The sequence below is a fragment of the Numenius arquata genome, chromosome 9 (assembly GCF_964106895.1).
Source record: "Numenius arquata chromosome 9, bNumArq3.hap1.1, whole genome shotgun sequence".
Lineage (NCBI taxonomy): Eukaryota > Metazoa > Chordata > Aves > Charadriiformes > Scolopacidae > Numenius > Numenius arquata.
This window is the reverse complement of record NC_133584.1, coordinates 9,350,265-9,371,211: the sequence shown is the minus strand read 5'-3', so window position 1 is coordinate 9,371,211 and position 20,947 is coordinate 9,350,265. Positions and strand designations below refer to the sequence as shown.

Here is a 20,947-nt window from a genome sequence, read left to right as displayed (position 1 = left end):
CTTGATTCTTGTTAAAGCATCAGCATGAGGGTGAAATTGGGTCAAATACTTAGGCAGCATCAGTCTGCATTTCCTGGGATGCCGAATTGTGCCTTGGACGGTGAATGACCCGCTTAGAGGAATAAAGCTGGATAACTGGGAGGGAACATCAGCCTCACGTTCAGCAAGGTGCAAAGGATCTGAGATGTGCACCACGTTTCCCTCGGTGGACCCTTGTAATGGTAACAGGTAAAAGCTATCCTGTTCTGCTTCATCACAAGTGTGACATCTTGTAAATAAGAGGCAGCAGAGGAAATCCCTCAAATACGGGGCAGCAGAAGAGAGGTAGCGTATGACACCTGCAAGAGTATAGGTTTGGTGTTCTGCAGATCGTGCTGCTGTTGGTGCCTCATGGGTCCCAAGTGGAGCAGTACAAAACAAAAGAACATACTCCTATCAAAGTTAAAGATAGATCTGGCCATTTATACAGATGGCAGGACAGAAACAGGAGCCAAAGGGACATCCTGACCTGGAAGTAAATGCTTTCTTTCCCCAAATTTATTGCTGACACTTAGGCTGTCCCAATGCCACTCTCTTGCTGTAAATAAGCACTATCGTCACAGTAGATACCAGGTAGACAAGGTAGCAGCCACCCAAAGGGCCACACAGGGCACGGGGGCCCACGCTAGCCAATTCATTAATCCAGCCTATTCACTCTAGCTTAGTTTTCTCTATGCTGCAAGTTTATATGAGAAGGTGGTATGTGATTTGTATCCCTGTAAATCAGATCAGCATCTAACAGAAAATTTTAAAAATATCTCCTTTGAGAATGAGAAATGTAAAATATTTCCAAAGGATAGTGCAAACAACACCAACCCTGAAAGCAACTCAAACATAAAAGAAGCAGCAGTAAGATTAAAAGGAACAGAAATGCTTTCAGAAGTATTTTTTAAAATGTCATCACTTGTTCATTTTGCTTTCCCTATTTCAGTTTAAGTGCAGTGCCCAGGGTCACACCAGAAGCTTGTTTAAGATCTGGAAGGCTGTACTCAGGATTTAAGTATAACAAGGAAGATTTCTCCTTCCTCCCCCACAAAATCACCATGTAAATTATGCTGCTTCATGAAAGCTATCTTCTGGGCAAATTAACACACCACAGCATTTAATCTATTTTATTCCAATTCAGATTTTGATTTCATACTAAACTGGATTCTGGATAAATATACCCTCTACAATTACTTTAGCAAGCAAGGTGAATAAGGTATTAAAACCCAAAGAAAATGTAACTATCCGTATTTTATTTCACATACACATAAATCAAAGGATTGTACAGGAGCAATTCCAGATCTACAGAGACAGAACAGAATGAAAACTTTGCTTTTATTACTTCAGTTAAAACACTCTATGCCCTGTATTTTATCCTATAGCCTGTTCTATGTTTTACAAATACAGTTAGCAAGAAATTCATGCAAGCCTAAAGGCATTCACATTAGTGTATGATGGCTATGATGTATTGCTGTATAACACCAGCTGCTAATTCATCCCACCTACTCTCATCTCTCCCATGTCTCGCAAAAATGCACCTACGCTACTGACTGCTGATCTATGTAACTTTCTGTTGCAGTCAAATATTATAGAGCTACAACAAAACACCATTATAGCTTTTCTACTCCCCTACAGTATATCAAGACAAAACTAATATCAAAATGAAAAACTTTACCTTCAATCCCAAGAACATTTTGCTTCTTGTTTTCTTCTGATACTTCAAACTTCTGTATGATGTCAAGACAATATTCTGGGGTCACATTATTCATCTGTGCAAAAACAACAGTGTTGGCGCACATATTTTTTGCTACCATGTTACCAGCATGTCAAAATCTACTTTAGGCTTCTGGGTCCAGTTGAAAAACCTTATGATCAAACATTGAGTTCAGACAAATATGAACAGGATGATCAGTAACACTACCATAAAAGGACTTTAAGATTTTGATTTGATTTTTCTCAGTACTGCACAATCCCCAAGGCTCTTTCCTTTGAGGAGAAAAATAGGAGTGAGAGGTAACAATAACTTAAAAGCTGTGTCATATAGTTTAAAGATTAAAATCAGCTGTTAAGCACACTTAATAATGGTTGTACTGGGGAATAGTGGTGAAATGAGAATTATGAAGTTATATTCTTTAATATAATTTACTTAAACATGCAAAAAGATTTGGCAGGGTTTGATTTCATTTTCATGCATTTTCCAGTTCTGTGATTTCATTACTTCCAAGAGAGCTCACGGTAATATACAGGCTATGAGATAAATAATTAGATTCTGAAATGAAAACCAGCAGTTCTTCTGAAACAAATAAGAGTTTTGTCATCAGCTTCAACTAGCCCATAATTGAAGTCCTACCTGACTAGTGGGGTCAGAGTATCACCATACACTTATATTTCCTCTAAAATTAAAGGAAAGAAGTAGCTTCCGTCACTCATTGCATCTTTTCTCATGCCCCTGTCCCTCTTAAGTTGTAGGGAACCAAAGTGAGAACTAAGATTGGGTGTGCTTCATTTCCTCCGCTAATAATATCACAGGATGGCAATGACGACTCTAAAACCTTTGGCAGCTTATCTGTACTATTATCCTGTTTACTGTTTGTACTCTGCATCCTTTGCCAAACTCAGCTCAAACACCCTGACATGTTGAGCAGTCTGGAAGCAAAGGAACATGCAGTCCCCTCTCTTAGTGTGTCATCTCTGTTAACATGATTGCTTCAGGCAAATGCGGGAGGGAGGTTAGTCATTCTGCAGATTACATAATATTTATTGTTTAAATCAAAAAATGGTGTCTGTGTGAACTGTTCTTTTACTAATGGAATTCTCTTTCAGATGACAAAACCAATTCCATTTACTCTGCTCTGTCCGTAGCCTTTGATGAATTTGTGCTTTCCATTATTTGCTGTAGCTCAGTACTCCCAGCATCAGCATATTCAGCTGTATGGAAATCTAGAAGTAGGTTGACTCTCTTGATCTTCTCTAAAGGGCTAATCCTGCCAAGTGCTGAGTTCCTCCTAAGAAATGTGGGTGCCATGACTAACCATATCTTGTAACACCTAAACTGCTACAGTCTAAGTATGAAAAATTAACACAGTAGGGGAAAAAATAGACATGTCAACATTAGAAGTACAGTAACAGAAGGCAAGTGAGCAGCAAAACTCAACTCATATGGTGACTCAAGCTAAAAAATTCAGAGATACTTTGCAGCCTTTCTGCCCTTCACGCTTCCCTCTGTTTTTTCTCCTCAAGGAGGAAAGCATGGCTCAGCCCATTTCCTTCTCCAAGCATTTTATTTATACCTCCTAGCTAAGCCAACAATATGAGATGCCTGCAGGAATGAGAACAATTCAGCAGAGAAAAATAACTGATTATCCTAGCTCAAGTAGATGTTGCTGTGTGATTGCAAACACTATTCATAGCAGGCCCTTCTTCAGCACAAGATGGCTAGAATCAGCTTTTTCATTATGCCACATGGCTCCTTGATGGCTGAGTGGCAGAGTACTTGTGCGGTCTAGGAACAAAAAGGTCTGATCTAGTCCAAAGCTGCATCTGCAAGGGAAAAGTCCACCAATTTGTGCTTTTAACTGTAGCTTAAGAGATATGATGACTTAAGCTATTAATTTAAATTTGTTTTCATTAAGTTTTAAAGTATTCCACTAGAAATAATATCAAATAGTAATGAACATTGTTGATGGCTGAATATTTAGATACATGGATTACTAAAGATGAGCAATAGTGAAGCTTACAGAATCTCTTATATACAAGGTTACTTTCTGTATTCTGGGTTAAAAGCTTTAATTTTTATGCAGATATGTTCTTTAGAAGAGTATCAGCTTTTGAATGACTGATAAGTTCTTGGTTTTTAAGTAAATTAAATAGCAATTAATTTTGCCAAAATAAGATCCTACAAAACTACAAAAAAGCAACATTAGCCCTAATCTTCAGTGAAGGGTTAGGAGAAAGAAGGGAGAAATCACTTTTGATTTCACCTATATCCTTGGAGGCGGGTCAGACAAATCTATTGCCAAAAATCTAACGTCATCTGAAGCTGCAGGGTCCTGCAGTGCCAGGTAATGGGAGAGCTCTCTTCTGTAAAGGCCTATGAGCCAAGAATGGGAATTGTTCTCATTTCCCATTCTCATGGGAAAGGAAATAAGAGAAAGGAATGTAAAGTAGAAGAGAAGTTAGGGGGGGGGGGGGGGGAAATAAAGCAAGGAGAAGTTAGAAAAGAAGTGCAATGCTAATGACAGGTGTTCCTAGACAGGATGCCAACCCACCAGCATGTCAACAATGCTCTGATGGTTTAGGCTTTAGATGTTCACAGTTAACCATTCTATAAGAAAAATCAAAATATAAATAATCAAAGACATTCTTCCAATTTCATTGCAAGATGTCAATGCAAAATGTCATGACATATCGAGCCACCACATAAATCAGTTATACTGATTATCCTTTTGCGTAAGCATGAGCGAGGGAGGAAGGCAACAACTTGCTTTCCAATTAACAGTTTCTGTTGCCACAACAAGGGTTTTTTGCAGAAAGCAGCAAGGATTGACCAGGCATGACGATCTGGTATTGTCTTCCTTGTCTGATATCATCAATCTCCACAATCTCTCCTCTTTTCAAAATTCATGCACCAACATTGATATTCTTATAGTTTCCTATTCCTTTTGGGATACTAATTCCTGGTATCTTTCAATACACCCTGTTTCAGGTCATAGCCTAACAGATACCGACATCCCCTGGCATATACTACCTCATTATATTCCTTTAAAATTTCTTCCAAGAGAGCAGGTATAGTTGTTTCAAAACATTAATTTTCTAGAAGCGTACTTAATCCCCATTTACCACTTTTTGTCACATTTTCACTATTCATCGCATCACTAGTTATTCCTGTGACACTATATAATTAGTGTAGATAAGTAATAAGAATAAACTTACCCCCTCAAAGAGGCTTAACTCAAAACGCACTAGCCCATATTGAACAATTAAGGAAAAGCTTTATATAATTATATGTGCATGTTCCAAGGGTGTAATTGTTATAAAAGTACTTTCTCTTCAGTTCAATTAAAATAAACAGGGGCTTTAATTTTTCCACCAGTTTCATTTGGGCTGCAAAAGAAAGCAGACCTTTTAGAAGATACTGGTTTGGTACCAATATGATAGTGTAGTATTAACTTTTCCACCTGGCTCCTGTCACTCGGGAGTACGACGGGGAGCATCATATAACATGCAGCACCTTCCTGGAGCACACAGAGAACACTGCTGGAGGCCTAATCTCAGCAGGCTGTCCCTTTTTCTCAGGACAGATGAAAACTGTAATGCAAAGTAACCAATCCATGGTAAGGCAGCAGGTGGCAAGCAGGCACATGGAAAACCTCTCTCTCAGAAAACCAAAACTAAACATTTCAGGTTTGTAACACCAAAGCAGTCTCGTAACTGTGTCAGAGAGGTCTCTGCCATGACAGAAATAAAAGCACTTGATGTGATGTGGATACAGCAGAAAGGAGAAGGGAAGGACCGACAGCAATCAGACAACAGCCACTGGCTGGCTGACCCCAGAACACAGGGCAGCATCACTACGGGGGGGGCTCCCAAGACCAGGACAGAAGGAGGCCATTCACTCTATAAAGCAGGTCCAGAATAGCCAGCAACCACAAAGCTGCTCCTTGACAGGGAAGATGACATCCATAAAGCCTATTTCACCCAATCCTCACTACTCAAAGACAAGTATGAGACAAGATCTGTCAGCCAAAAGAGCCTGGAGAATCTACTGTGGAAGTAATCTGCCATTTAGCAGGAGATCAGTTTCTGGGGAGGACCAACTCTGATTTATTAGGAGAGGGCACTTCCAAAGGGACAACACTCAGGCATGCAGACACGACTGGACATCCAGGGATGTTCCTCCCTCACAGCCACTTGTGCTAAGAGCACTGCAGGACCAGCAGTCATTATGGGAAACCAGCCTGTTTTCTGCTGTTCTGATATTTGAAGCCATATAATTGCAATTTCAATAGCAATGGTCTGAGTTTAACTGCCCCTAAGTGGAAATAATCTGTTTCACAAGCTCTGGGGTGAAGGCAACAGGGAGCTCTCTTAAAAAAAAGAAGCCAACTTAGCAAGTTCACAAAAAAACCAAACCCCTTTTGTTCTATCCTCAAGCTGTAGAATATTTAAGAGTCTTGCCAAAAGAGTAGCAGATGGAGCTGGACAGACTGGCCACAGATTTCCAAGCAGCCAGACAAGCAAAAGCAAAATGCTGTTTGGTTGAAGGCACTTCAGAGCTGCATTATGATTTGAACCATTATCAGCTTTTGAAGGCAATCTTGCCTTACCCGAGGACATTGTAATCACATCTCTATTCTGAAAACACTAAAGGGTAAATCTGTTCTAACACTATTAATACTGGGAAGTGAGAAGACCAGAGGGAAGAGGCAAAGAAAGTGCAAGGTGCTTCTAAACTACACTGCCAGAAGGTTAATCTACAGGAGATCACGTTTTTACTCTTTTTATTGTTTGTTTTTGGAATAACATTAAGCAGAGCATTTATAGCTGATAGCCCTGTCCACATTCAGCGTTTTGAGTAGTGTGTAGACAGAGGGTGCAGTATGCCAAACTTGACAGTCAACTTGTTTTTTCTGCTGCATCAATAATTTCTTAATGTCCCTGTGCACCCACAAAGACAGCTCTTCTGCCTCTTTTGCATGTTTTTCTTCCTGCTGCAGGTCCCTGAGTGCCCTCTCATACCACTACTCTTCAGCTGTTCCTGGGCACTTCAGCATCTCCATGACCACGTCCTCCCTGGAGCATTTCTTTGCTTTCTCATCAGCGTCAACCTTGCTACTGCTGCTGTCAAGGGTGCTCCACTGAAGAGCACCCAAGTAGAAGGCAGTGATTAAAAGGAAACAAAGGAAAAAGCAGTGAGCTCAGAAGACCTAGGGCATTAGCATAAAGGGAAAAAGATAAAAAGCGTTTTGTGTCCTGTATGTTGAGGCTATCACAGCGAGATCAGCGACGTGACAGTGCTCCGTGTTTCAAGGGGGAAGGAAGGAAGAAGTGGGGAGTCGTACATGCCAGGGAATTGCCACAACGGCCAACAGGGGAAACTCAGCAACAAACCAGCACAGACTGTTGATATCTTATGCTAGGAATAACTCAGAAAAAGCAGTCATCACAGACAGGGTCCCAAAATGGCACAGGAGATTATCCAATGATTGCAGGCAAAACACAGCATCTATACCCAGGAAGCTCAAGTAGGTTTGGATGTTAACATTTTTTTTTTTGTGAGGTTGCTTTGGAAAAATGCTCTGCAATGACCCACAGGGTGGGCAAAGAATCCAGGATCAATTGCCAGAAGCAGACAGCTTCCACAGACAACTTTTGTAGTAATTTTGAATCTTTCAAGACAGGCATGAAAATCTCCATTAGAAAAACATATATAGGAATAGCTAGAGATTTTTTTGTTCAGCAAGTTTGTTCATAAGCATATTGTGGGAAAATCTCTGATTTTGACCCAACTTTGCTTCTTGCTACTTATACTTCTTTCCATTTTTATTTTTTCTTAAATTCCTTATCAGTGTATCTGTTCCTGGGGTTCCCTGAAACTCACCTCTCTCAATTGCTTCTCTCTGAGAAGCTTCAGATAGAAGTGCAACCTCCAGATGTGAAATTTTCTTTGCACAAGTCCCACACATCTGTGAGGAATGCCTGGAAAACAGACTTTCCTGAAGAAAAATTGGGAAAGAAGGTAGAAGGGAAAAAAAGGATAGAATTCTGGACATCTTTCCTTGGCCAAATTGATGTGATATCCATCTTTGTATTACATCACAGAAGTGTAATCTTCCCTTAAAATTTTAATAAAGATTTAGTCCACATTTAAGGGGCTGTTCTTTACCCATATTTAAACTGCTGTCTTAATAATAAAAGCAGCTGCCCTTACAGTCATTGCTACTACTGATACTTGGGAACTCCTGGGATATATAACAGCATTGTAGGATCCAACTTTGCTTACAGGAAAGGATAAGCGAACACAAAGATTCATATTAACATGCTACTGCCTTAAACCACGCCCAGGCAAACCTTGTAGATTATCAGAAATAGCTTGCTCTTCTTTTGTTATGTGTTTCCAGCTTTAAAACATATAATCTAAATTAGGATGATACGCAATATCTGCAAAGGCCTTTATTCATGAAAGGCATTTCCTGGAAATATAAATGTCTCCCCACAGCACCAATAAAGAATCCAGACAAGCTATGCAAGAGAAAGCTACAATGCCAAGACACAAGATAATCAGCTGTAAGGAAGAGGTGTGAAGGTTACCTGAATGCCATTATAAACTAACAAGCATTAACCCTATTGCCTTTCCTCCACAAGAGACTGAAAAAATTCAAACTCTTTCTAGAAGCATTTAAAAAAAAACAATAGAGCCTTTAGATTTCTTTTTTATTACATCTGTTCTTTCTCCCTGTTGTGGTTTAATCCCAGTCAGCAACTACAACCATGCAATTGCTTGCTCATGCCTCACCTCCCACCTTTCCACCCCCCCAAGAAGGGTGGGGTGAAGAGAGAAGAAGGAAAAAAAAAAAAGGAAAAGAAAGGAAAAAAAGAAAAGAAAAAACGATAACAACAACACAGGTCACTAACCACCCTGTGAATTGGCACCATCAAGAGCAGTGATCCCAGGTTCCTGCCCCTCAGCTAACCCTTATTTACATACTGAGCATGACACTTATGGTATGGAATATTCCTCAGCCATTCCATCATTGTTTCTATGGGAAGGTGAAAAAAAATCCTTGAATACCGTAAACATCACTTAACAACAACTAAAAAGAACAGGTACTATTGACATTCCTTTCACAGCAATCACTAGAAAGAAAATTAATTTTTTCCCAGCTGAAACCAGGACAGCCCCCTGCCCCAAGCTAAACTTTTCCATAAAATTATTTCCATATACTTTAATGTATTTATATGTACATATATATGGGTGCATAGTATTCCCATACCTTTTGTTCCACCTTTAGAAACTGAGCAAGTTCTTCAACAGTGAGGTGATCCTTCTTGTCACTATAGCTTAAGAGCAATAAGTAGAGATCTCGACGCAAGGACATCATCTTGTAAAACACTGAAAATTCTTCAAAATTTAGGGTTCCTTGATTCTCATCCGTGTCTGCTTCCTAAGAGATAGAGACTCAGGTAAGCATGCTAAACATAGGTGAATTCTGGGAACAAATCAGAACAGGATTTATATACACAAACAGAAATTTAATAAATTCTAGTCTTCAAGATCCTGTTCAGACTCAAATCCTAGTAGGCTAAAATAAATGCAAAATTATATCATCTATTGGGTTTTTTGATGAAAACACTAAAGCCACAGGTTTCCTATGAAAGTCTCAATTCTATCTTTAGTTTTGAATTTGTTTCCCATGTAAAGGGGCTCACCCTGGGCTTTATTCTGATCTCTGTTACTCTCCTGTATGCCCTGCAGTTATCCTGGATTAAAACATAGCAAGGAACATAATTTCACCCCGTGGCTTCCACTAACAACAAGTCTGACATTTTAAAACATTCAGGACAATATCACAGTCTTAAATTTACGCTAATGCAAACTGCAGCATGCAGCCCCCTGTCAGCACTCTGTAGGGGTGACAAGTCTGCAGCAGCAATAATACTCCACACCAAAATATATGCCCATTATCCTGAGTCTTGATGACAGCTTTTGTTTATCCTCAGAGGTAGGAAGAGAAGAAAACAGTACTTAACCCATGTTAATGCAAGCTTTTTACTGTGAACATCTGCCTAAGAGGATTGCTTTGGATTTACAAAACAAAGAATATATTCTGGAGAACTGCTGTCAAACATTATGTAGGTCTCCATGAAAAATGAACTTTAGGGAAGCTACAGTTCTTGCTAAGTTTGAGGCTGTAAGCAGACAACGGAGACAAAGTGTGATAAATGTGCTGCTGTTCCCATAAATAATGTCCTTTTTTTGTAGCTGTATATAATGTATTTTCTCTATAGTTATAAACCCCTTTGCCTTTCCCATGTCACATTGTGTTAAAAATGGTACTTCCTTCTCTTCAGGTCAGAACATCTTCTGTGCAGAGTCCTTAGCTTTGAACCTGTTGGCCTGTCTCTACACTGGTACATCAAATACAAGTTCTTCTCCAGAGGCGGGATATCCCCATCTTGCTATCACTTCTTCCTTCTCAAGAAAGCTCTTCCAGTTGGTGGACAACCTCACTTCTATAGAAGAGGAGCTTGTCTAATAGCAGATACAACAAACACATCTCTGGCCTGCTTCACTTTCCGACGATACAGTTTTACTTTCCCTTCACAAAACCCACTCCATTTAACTTTGAAGGGTCTCTCAGAACAGGAACCAATCTTTACACCACACACAACTAAAGTACCAGCCCCATACTCCATTTCCAGATGCAGGACCTGGACTGCTTCATAAGCCTGGACACCCCAATGGAGCCACAGCTGCTCCCCAAGGCTGGGGGCTGCTTGTGCCACGTCACACAAACAGAACCACCTGAGCAGATCAAGCGCAAGAACAGTGCAGATGTAAGGTGAGGATTTGTCCCAGAGTTGCTTTGCCATTCCCTTTACCCTGCGTTAAATCCTGGAAGTCCATAGGTCTGCTGGCACAAAGCGTTGAAGCGTTGCTTGTGGGGTAAGGCCTTTAGGATTGAGCCCTGAATGACTAACAGTAAGCAAAACTTCAACAGTCCTTTTATATCCAACCTTAATTAACTTTAACCATGCCTGTGAGGTCTAGGATATTAACACAGGTATAGTCTGGCAGCAACTGTAGCAAAATAAAATGAAGCGAAGCAGCTTATTTTTAACCAAAAGTTGCCTCTCATTGCACAAAGGCTGGTGGTTGCTAGAGTGCCCTACTTCATTCCTAGACAGTTTACGAGTGCGGAGTGAAATACATTTTTTTTTTTTCCCCCTCTTGGTACATAGCTTCACAACTCTCTGCCTCTCCTGCAGCAGTCAGCAAAAACCAAGGATCTCAGGGAACTGCATTTCATTACACCGTGTTAGTGCTACTGTCATCTGAGCCATAAAGTCAGATCACAGCAATTAAGCTAAGAAAATTCCTAGCTATCTGGTGTCAAATGGGATTTTAAATCATGTTATATCTACTACGTATCTTAAACGACACTTCTAATTCGTGGGAAAAAATACAACCCAAATTCACCTCCGCAACACAACCCCACCAGTTTCCACACTTCTCAAGTCTTTGGGGAGTTACTTATACCCCATACAAGTACCTCTAATGCAGATTTTATGCCAGACATACAAAACACTTTTGACCACAGAAGATTTTTCAACTTCCCCCTGTTTTATAGCAAACCAGCTTCTGCCTGGTACTGTTTTTGAAGAGTTAAAAAAATTTTATTTTGCTCTCCATTACATACTTGGCTATCTTTCCTTTCCTACAGTAAACACTAGGGCTGGTGGAAAATGGTAACTCTTTTCAGACAGCCAAACTAAAAAATTGATTTTGGCTAAGTAAGAGGAAGTTGTTAAAAAAACTAATTACTTTCATAAAGCTAGTTTCTAATTTTCCATAAAGGAAATTAAAAAAAAAGATTTCAATAGAAACAGAGTAACTTCATTGCCCATCAATGCCAGCATAGAACAATTCAGTTCACAGAGATGAAAAGAGTAACACATCTGAAAAAGTAATATTAAATTGTCTTCTACACAGTTCATGATGTTAAAACAATGTTCTGATAGACCTTTGTCTATAAAGAGGTAAGACTTGGAAAATGTGTATAAAGTGTTGGAAGGGATAGAGTTTTAAGTCCCAGCTTACAGACCCTATTCTGGATCTGTCCAGAAACAGACGGTAACTGGCACTGTCTTACCACAACAGAGCTGTGTGTTAGAGACCACCAACCTGAAACATCTGCCGGACCTTCCTGCGAGGCAGGTTAACATTTAGTTTATGCATCAGCTGGTGGATTTCTTCAATATTCAGCAGGCCATCTCCATTCTTGTCAGCCTCCTCAAAGGTCTGTTTGACCCAGCTACAAACATGTCAAGGAAAGGTACATCATGGAGGAAGAAGACAGAGCAGTTGGGCAGGTAAGGGACAAGACTCAAACTCAGGAGATGACAACCTTGATGACAATGCTCTTCTGGGCAGGGGGATAATCCTCCTTGCAGAGGATCTTAGCATCTTCCAAGAAGAACTGAGCATTATTCAATCCAACTTTCAAAAACATGTCTTTTTCAAGTCAGCACATCTGCGCAAAACATTTGAATTGAGACTTCCCATATCCTTCATTAGAATTACTGGGATACACTGTGAAATAAAATCATTGCTGGCAAAGATCTGGTGCTATCTACATGGTTCTCCCCATGCTGATGCCAAACCAAAGCATTTTTACTACTATACACCTTCTGGTACAGTTTGCTGTTGTACCTCCTACCTGGTGCAACTAAGACTGTTGACCTCCATGGAGTTATTTCTGAGGACTACTGGTTTTGTGACTCCACTGAAAGAAATCAGGCTCAATAGCCATGCGTATCGGGGATGATGTTAATCTAGTGCAAGAGAATGGAATAAGGAAGACTCTGAAACCAGCCCACGTACATTATCAGCCTGTGGTTTCCATAAGAACTTAATTAAAAATTAACCACTCTTTTTTCCATGCTTTCTCCTCCAAGACCGCCACACACACATATATATTTGTAACTCTCCCATCTCTGGACAACTTCTTTGTCCACCATTTTCTCTCCAATATCTCCGCCCTCACCTTGTGCCACACCTTCCACAGGGTGGCAACAACTCCATAGAATCATAAATTGCACAGAGAAAGTGGATAGTGTTCAAACATTTGCTGTTTCTCCCCTTACAAGGGCAAAATGGCATCAAATAAAGCTAGCAGCCGTCAAAGTCAGAAAACAAGAAGCGACTCTTCACATGATATATAGCTCAGCTCTAACATAACCTTTTTTGGGATGTTCTGCAGGTTTACATGGGTTTGAGGGGACACCGAACCACTCTTTTTCCCCTGCCTTTGCTGCAGTTTCATTCAAATGCTTAAAACTGGTACTGGTTTATGACAATTATTTACAGCTAGGTTCACAATACCAGCCGCTTTGCATTCTCATTTCTGCTACTAACTTCTCCTCTAAGAACATACTCTTAAGTTTTCAAACATGGCTGGGCTTGCTCCGATATCTTCTTCCACTTTTCCCTTCATTCTGCTTGAACCTCTTGACTTTCTTAACCAGTACTTTTTACCCCTTCTTTGCACATATATCCCTTTGCAGCTTTTGCTAAGTTCTTACGTTAGCTGGAATTGGTACAGGGTCATTTTGTCTGCAGTCTCCCAGCTGCCACATTTGATAACACAAACAAGACTTGAAGTGATGTTTCACCAGTAGAGAACATACAACAGAAATGTGCAGCTCAGAAAAGTCATGGATAAATATAGCAAGCTGAGTATGTGTGCAACAGAGCATGCAATATATCCCCCAAGTGGATCTATGCCTATCTTATATCAGAATTAAACACTGAAAATATAAATTAAAAATACCTAAACTGTGTTCTTTCTCCAGGGGGACCATTTACGAGTGACCACTGTAGCTTTCCACACGGCAAAAGAGACAGGCTACAATTTTAATCAAGATGGATTTGGGTTTTGATCTTTTTTTTCTCTTTGCTTAGGGGAAAGTGTTTTCTTTGCATTTAACAAACCAGTCAGCACTGTTGTGAAAGAAAGCACATCAAGAAAATATTCAATGGACATGATCTTTACAAGAGGTTCATTTTGGTTACTAGGCTACAATGAACGTTTAAGGAGCTTTAAAGATTTGTGCTCCTGACAATCAATGGAGGCTGAGCAGTACACAGATATCTGACATATATCAACCAAGAGAAAAGGAGATGGCCAGGAGTTTTAAGTTAGTTTACTGAAAGACTCCCAAAATTGTTAGGGTTTCACCTGTGCAGAGGCTAACAAATTTAGGTTTTCCATTAGTATGTCTTGAAAACATGCCTTCTAACACACCTTGCAATTTGCAGCCGCAGAATAAAAGCACAGTTGGGCAAAGAGAAGATGACAGAAGTCTTGAAATCATCCTGGGGTTAGTACTTATTGAGATAACTAGAAGTTACTGTTTTGACCCTTCAATAAGATTTTCACTAACAAAATACAAGATTATCCCCCGACTTCAACGGAGTTTAATCCAGTCCCTAAGGCATGGCTGATGTTTTATTGCACAGATAAGTGTCCACGTCAAACCCGTAACTCAAGTTTCCATTGCAATCAATGGCAAGGGTTTTGGTCACTTAACCAGAGGTGAAAGGACACCCTGTATTGATGTCACTAAAAAACAAGCCAGAAATACCGAATCAAGCTGGAGCTCAGGCTTATAAAAGGATACTGATCGTGTGTTCTCTGTCGTTTAGCGAGTGAGTCCTCATCACTTATTCCAGCCATCAAATATTTCAGTCCTGTGATCCAGGTGCGAGCTTCCTCTGGGTTAGATGTAATCAGATCCAGTGACTCCATATGGTTGCCATGGTAAATGGTAAAGCAACAGCTTGGGTCAAAGTTCCCCTCTGCATGGCGATGGAAGATTTCAGACTGCCGGCCTTCAGTGACTTTGTAAATGGAATCAATGATAACTGTGGGGAAAAGGGAAACCAAAAATTGACATGCTTGGATATCCACCCCATTTCTTTCTGCTTTTGAGCAATTCTGAATTATTCAGGCTAGAAGTCACTAAATGTTTTTTAATGTTACATCTTCACATCCAAAAGGGCTTTTTGATTTCTAGGTTGATCCTTGCTTTGGCCATGCCATGCGCACAGTACAGCTATCTGGAAGGCAGGTCAGTGCAGGTACAGGCAGGTTACAGCAAAGCTCTCCGAGTGCTCCCTGCTACATGAGAAGACTGTAGATTACCCAAAGGGGAGCATGAGGAGACAGATGCCAAATGTCTTCCATCAATCAGTAAAACACTGGGGACACTGCAGTCCCCAAAGGGACTTCTCCTGCCACAGCCGTACTTTCTATAGCAGGAAGAGAGGGAAACCCATCACTAGGGTAATATGACTCCCAATGCCATGGCTCCAAACAGCTACGTTGTCCAATGCAGCAGCTCTTAGCCACCACACACTGGCTCAAAACCATCAACTGTTACTATCCATAGCCTTCCCAACTGCTTGTTTTTGGATCTCAAGACTCCATGACAGTTCTGTGAATTTCTAGTCTTTGTTTTACCAATAATGTGAATTTCCAATTTTAAACAGTGCAGCAGGGTCAGTTTCAATGAGAAATAATGCTACACAATAACTTCAAAATGTAATAATGCCTAAAGAAAATTATCACAGTTAAGATCAAGAAACCTCAGTCTAAGCTTTTCTAGGTCCTGTATTTAAATTTGTGATGTATGCATTGAAAAGAGTTCAGCACAGTTCGTTATCAAGTCACTCACTCTTCAGTGTGCTCATAATTGATATAAGCCTATGGAAAGTGTTGACATCTGACAACTACATTCCGCTTCCTTGCGTAATCCTGAACTTTTAGTAGGTGGGTAAACTCTATGCATGCTCTTGAAAACCTTTGTGTTAGTATCACATCACATTTTAAATAAGCATCAAAAAGCATTTATTTAATCAATCCAAAAAATATTGTTTAGTTTTCCCTCTGTAATTCACATTCTAATACTGAACTGCCCAAGAAATTAAAAGAAATATGAAAAGTTTACTTTTTGCCTTTTCGCTTTTTCTGGATGGTCTCCATCGGATGCAGGTCCTATGCTCATCCAGGTAGAAGAGACGAACTAGCCCCTTGGTTCCACTCTTCAGCTTAACCATCTGAGTCCCAGACTGCATAACACTCATGCATCTTTCAACTGCAAAGCAGAACAAAATAAATTCAAATAAATTACTTTCTGGCTTTCCAACATCTGCCAAGTATATAAATTTTTTTACTTGCACTTTTAGTGATAGAAACTAGTTATTGCTGTGTAGGACATACTATTTCTTCTTTGTCACTACTAGCATCTCCACATAGGAAAATAAATCGTCTGTCAAAACACCTTCACAACAAAGGAGGCAAAGAAAACTTTACCGTATGTTGAAGGAAAATATTTTCTATTTTTCAGTGCTTACCTCACTTAAATATTTTTATATTATTTTACACAATACTGTAGTTTTAAATCCCAGCACTCCACAAATTTTGAATGGCGAGATTATCATTCAAACTCCACTTTCCTTTGGGCTCAGTAACCCTTTATCTCATATCTTGTGCTTGACACCATATTTTGACACTGTTAGAACTGCTCAGAGAATTATAAATATACAATCCCTCCTCCCTACCACACACATTTACACCCTCTTCATCCTGCTACCAAATTTCAAGCACATACTGTGATGACTTCCTTTTATCCACCCATCCCATCCGGGAGGATAAGGCTTTGTTTCTCTATGTTTTGACTAAAATACACTCATCTCTTCCATTTCATCTCACATCTTCCCTCCTACAGTTTTCCAAACACTAGAATCAAGATAACATTTCCTCTTGATCTCGGTGTATATCCATGCTCTGAAATTACCTTCTCCTGTTTTTATCCATTCACAGCCTCTCCTCACTTGATATCACTCCAAATTTACCTCCCAGATGATTTGTTTACACTCCGGCTGGCTCCCAAATACTATCTAGGTCTGTCTTTATTTCTTCTTATCACCCTTCTCTTCACCACCTCTCTCTTCAGTACTCCTCTCACAGTATCACAACAAAGACTAATGCACCCTCCCACTCCTCTCTGCCAGAGCCAGGATTTATTTTCTCGGCTCCTGACACCTCCTTAGCTCCCACAGCAAGCAGCACAAGCAGCTGTGGACTCGGCATCAGCTGAAAGCCCACAGTGCATGTCATTGTGGCCCTGCTCAGTTCGTCTCCACAGCAGAAGCGTGGTCACAACACATCTTCCAGCAGGCCCACACAATCCTGAGGCCATCAATGAAGCATAACAAGCCCATTGCTCCTTCCAAAGCGCCTCTGGGTCAGATGTGGTCAAGCAGCACCATAAACATTAGTCAAACAAGGGATGAACAGCCGGTGTCGCTGGAACCACTTCCCCCAGCTCCCTCGCACAAAGCCCTTGTTGTTGGCAAGGCAAACTCCACATCAAGTAACTGCATCAGAAGCAGTGTTTTTGCTGAGTTGTCATCTTTTTTGAAGGAATGAGAAGACTCAAGTTGAGCTGAACAGAACCAAAACTTCTGAAAGCACCACAGATGTGCATAAGTGCAATAAATTTGCCTGTTATTATGTCCATAAATACATGGCCTTCCCTGAATCATCACACGTATCAAATGAATAGGTGGGTTTGGAAGCGCTTAAGATGAGCCAGGAGAGTGACATAAATCAAGCCAGATGTTATATAGTATCCACATGTTGACTGCGGCAGTTTTAACTTATATCTGATGATGCACAAAATATCAGGAAGACAAGCCTTTACACCACCAGGGATGGAAAACTCAGAACCTTAAAGAAGAAAGATTAACTGAAGCAAAAATAAGTCTCTAAAACTTACTACACATATATACACACACACACCCCTTCTCTTGGGAGACTGAGCCTTTCACTTTGGAACTGAGTTTAGAGCAAGTTTGCCTTGGATTCATATCTAACAGACAAGAATTGTCTTCCTATGGAGAGCCTTATTTCTGTGCTGGAGAAGGTTGTACCAGCATATGTGGATATGCAAATCTGAACTGCTACATTGGCCTGGTATACAAACCGCATGTACATTTTTATTTCACTATTAGAGTGATCTACTGCAAGGGGGTTTTAGCTCAGGAAGAGGTTTAGCAACAAGCTAACTCAACACAGAAAATCTGCTTCTTTGTACCTAAGCCTATCAGTTATTAATAAAAGCCTTACAAAAATAACTAATTCTCACGTAAGTCTTTCTATTATCATCAGCTCAGCTCTCATAGAAAAAAACCCCACCCTGTTTTCACTACAATATTGTTGAGGGCTACTAGCAAAAGCAGAAGAAAGATGACTAGACTTTTTTAATATAAGAAAAGCAGAAAACGGGCCACAGCCAGTAATTACAGCCAAACAAAACCATGGGGGGAAAGAAAAAAATATCATAAAAGGTGATCCAGTTTCTTCTTCACTGTTTCAGTTGCCTAAACATTTCTACATCACTTTTGTAATCGTCATAGATGCATTTCACATACATGTTTTCAGGTAGACTTCAGAATCGAAGTTATATGGAATAGATTTTAAAACATATTTTTCACAAGTAGAGAAGAGTGGAAGAAATCCATTTACTGCCAAATATCTCAGCATTTGCAATTTCTCAAATGCTCTTATCTGCAATAAGTCTAGCACCCAAGTGAGCATCATCTTTTCTGCTTGCACTTTTCCAGTTCTAAGAAAATACCATCAGAATGCAAACATTTAGATAAGAATAGTAAATGTGTAAGAAAGTTCATTGCATCCTCCCTACTGTGTAGGTGTTAATAACAGAGAGAATCCACTTTAAAGAACAGACTATGGTAATAGAAATGCCACACCATTCAAAGGCCCATTGGATTTCCACTCTGGAAACCATTTACAAAATACACCATCCTCTCCTTTATGCTATTTATAAAATATAAGCACACGAAGAAACAAAGTCTTTTTCAAATCTATCCCAAATATGCTAATTTCAGTCTCTAGCCAGACATTCACAAGAGATAGACACCACACATTAGCATCTGAATGAGTTGAAGTTATTGAACACAGGCAATTCAGGATAAAGCTCCAGAAGGGCAAATCAAGAATGCTTTCACTAAGGAATAGGAAAATTGGTTCCAGAAAAACATTTAATCCTCTAGATAAACCACAAATACTGAGTAAATGAAGCAGCTCCTCAATGCAGACATATATTCAAATTTGAGAAAGCAAAACATCATTTCCATTATATGGTATTTTTCTATCAAAAGAACTAGCTGTGCCTTTTTTGCCCAAAGTCTGAAAATGAATTAAGTTAAACTAGAATACAATGTAGTTTGTGTGTTACAAGAACAAAGAATATTAATGAATCACAGAAAGTCAAATAAAATATTATGTTTATGCATTGCATATTTAAAGCTTTACTTTCAAATCTGAAAACTACAAAGTCACTTCTGTTTCCAAACTTATATAAACTTATTCTTGACAATCTAAAATCATCCTAACAGACATCCTGTAGTTTAATGTGTTTTAATAATCCTGAAATACCAGTCTATCTTTTAGCTCCCAAAATAACCATTTAAAGCAAACCAGATCTGAATTCAAAGAGCATTTTCTAATTTTTAGTTCTGACAATGATATTCATTCTTAGTAGAACACACATCTCCTTTTCAGAAGGAGCTGCTTCTCTATCAAATGGTAAACTGGATACAAACCCATCTGTGCCAGCTGGACTTTTTCTGAAGTGGCCACACTCCCTAGCACATGGTAGACCTCTGAAGCCAGGAGGAAAGCCATCTGAGCCCCGGGTAAGTCCAGACGTTACTTGAAATCTTGCACGTTAAGCAGATGCTATTTATTCTACCTGACAACACTGCTCCTCGCTGCTGAATAAATCAAGCTGCTGCCTGGGAGCAAACACTAAGCTGGAACTCTGACCACTAACCATACGTGGCCTTACGTTTAAAAGCACTCTAATCCGCCCCGAATCAGCCAACGCTACCTTCCGTCCAACTCTGCTCTAATCTATCCCCATGTGCAATCAGGTCTTTAATAACCAGGGAATAGCTTAGCACTGTGCCCTGCAAGAATCTGTCACAGAAAGTTACAGCTATATTCACAGGTCTAACAGCCGCTCCCTGTACGAGCCCTGTTTTTCAATAGTTTGCAATTAATTCGGTTTAATTATCAATAGTGATAGTCATGACATGCACATCTGCCTGCTGTTGTGCCTTACCACAAAGCTTCTAAGGCATGCAGGACCCCTTAGTTGATACTAGAAAGAAAATATTTAGGGAATTAAAACATTATCCCTGGTAGCACTTTCAGTAAGAGAAATGCACTTTGATGTATAAGGCACGTCACAGCAGTGAAACAAACATCCACTCCTCTTAAAACATGTTCATCCAAGATTAAACAAATATGCTGGTCACTTGGCAACTGGAGCCAAGAGGCAGGCACTGAGCCGAAGCAGTGCTGGCACCCCGAGGATGCTGGCTGGGATGTGGTGAGCACCAGCTGCCCCATCGCCCGCAGGCAACAGGCAATGCTGAACCGAGGCTTTGCAGGTTACCCCAGCTCCTGAACTCTTGATCTTGCTGTGCCCTCCATGGCACTCAGCTCACTCTGAGCACAATCTCATCCGCATTTCCATCAACTTCTGTGAGATACCACAAGAAAGCCATTAGACAATGTACGGAGGTCTTTAAACAATCAATTATTCATTCAATTTTAGGACAGCCAGTAAAACCTATTTTTGAAAGAGGCAGCGTGCGCAACTCCTACATGCAAACAGCTCAAGTGTTCACAGCAAACCTTTAGTAAATTAAAGCAGTTGTCCCTTATCAAGACACACACAGTACAACGTGAACATATTTAATAGCTTTAGGAACAGTGTCCTACAACTGAGTATTAAAATTACACCACTGAAGTTCTGAGACAATTTTTTTTTTTTTGAACAAAGATCAAGATGTTGACCTTATAAACTTCTTTCTTATTCTTTCCTGATATAATACTACATGTTAAGAAGTTAGTATTTCAAAGTGCAACAAAAGAAAAAAGGTTTGGTCTCATGTCTTGCTTTTATGGACTTAATGTTACAGCCATCTGACAAAACAAAAAGATTAAATAACGTATAAAGAGCATTACCAAACAATGAGAAGTGTAATTACGAAAGAGGATATAAACTGTGTTTCTAAATTATATGCAGCAAACTGCATTAAGCC

At 39.9% G+C, this 20,947-nt stretch overlaps 1 protein-coding gene across 3 annotated transcripts in view; it reads right to left on the bottom strand.

The window, feature by feature from the left end:
* PLCH1 (phospholipase C eta 1) overlaps positions 1–20,947 on the bottom strand; it is a 68,434-nt gene that overhangs the window by 27,416 nt on the left and 20,071 nt on the right. For all 3 annotated transcript variants that reach the window (XM_074153059.1, XM_074153060.1, XM_074153061.1), the window contains exons 2-6: positions 15,757–15,903; positions 14,428–14,671; positions 11,930–12,059; positions 9,018–9,188; positions 1,700–1,793 (exon numbers count right to left, since the gene is read on the bottom strand). In XM_074153059.1, coding sequence (XP_074009160.1) covers positions 1,700–1,793; positions 9,018–9,188; positions 11,930–12,059; positions 14,428–14,671; positions 15,757–15,903 — 786 coding nt within the window. The remainder of the gene's footprint in view (positions 1–1,699; positions 1,794–9,017; positions 9,189–11,929; positions 12,060–14,427; positions 14,672–15,756; positions 15,904–20,947) is intronic.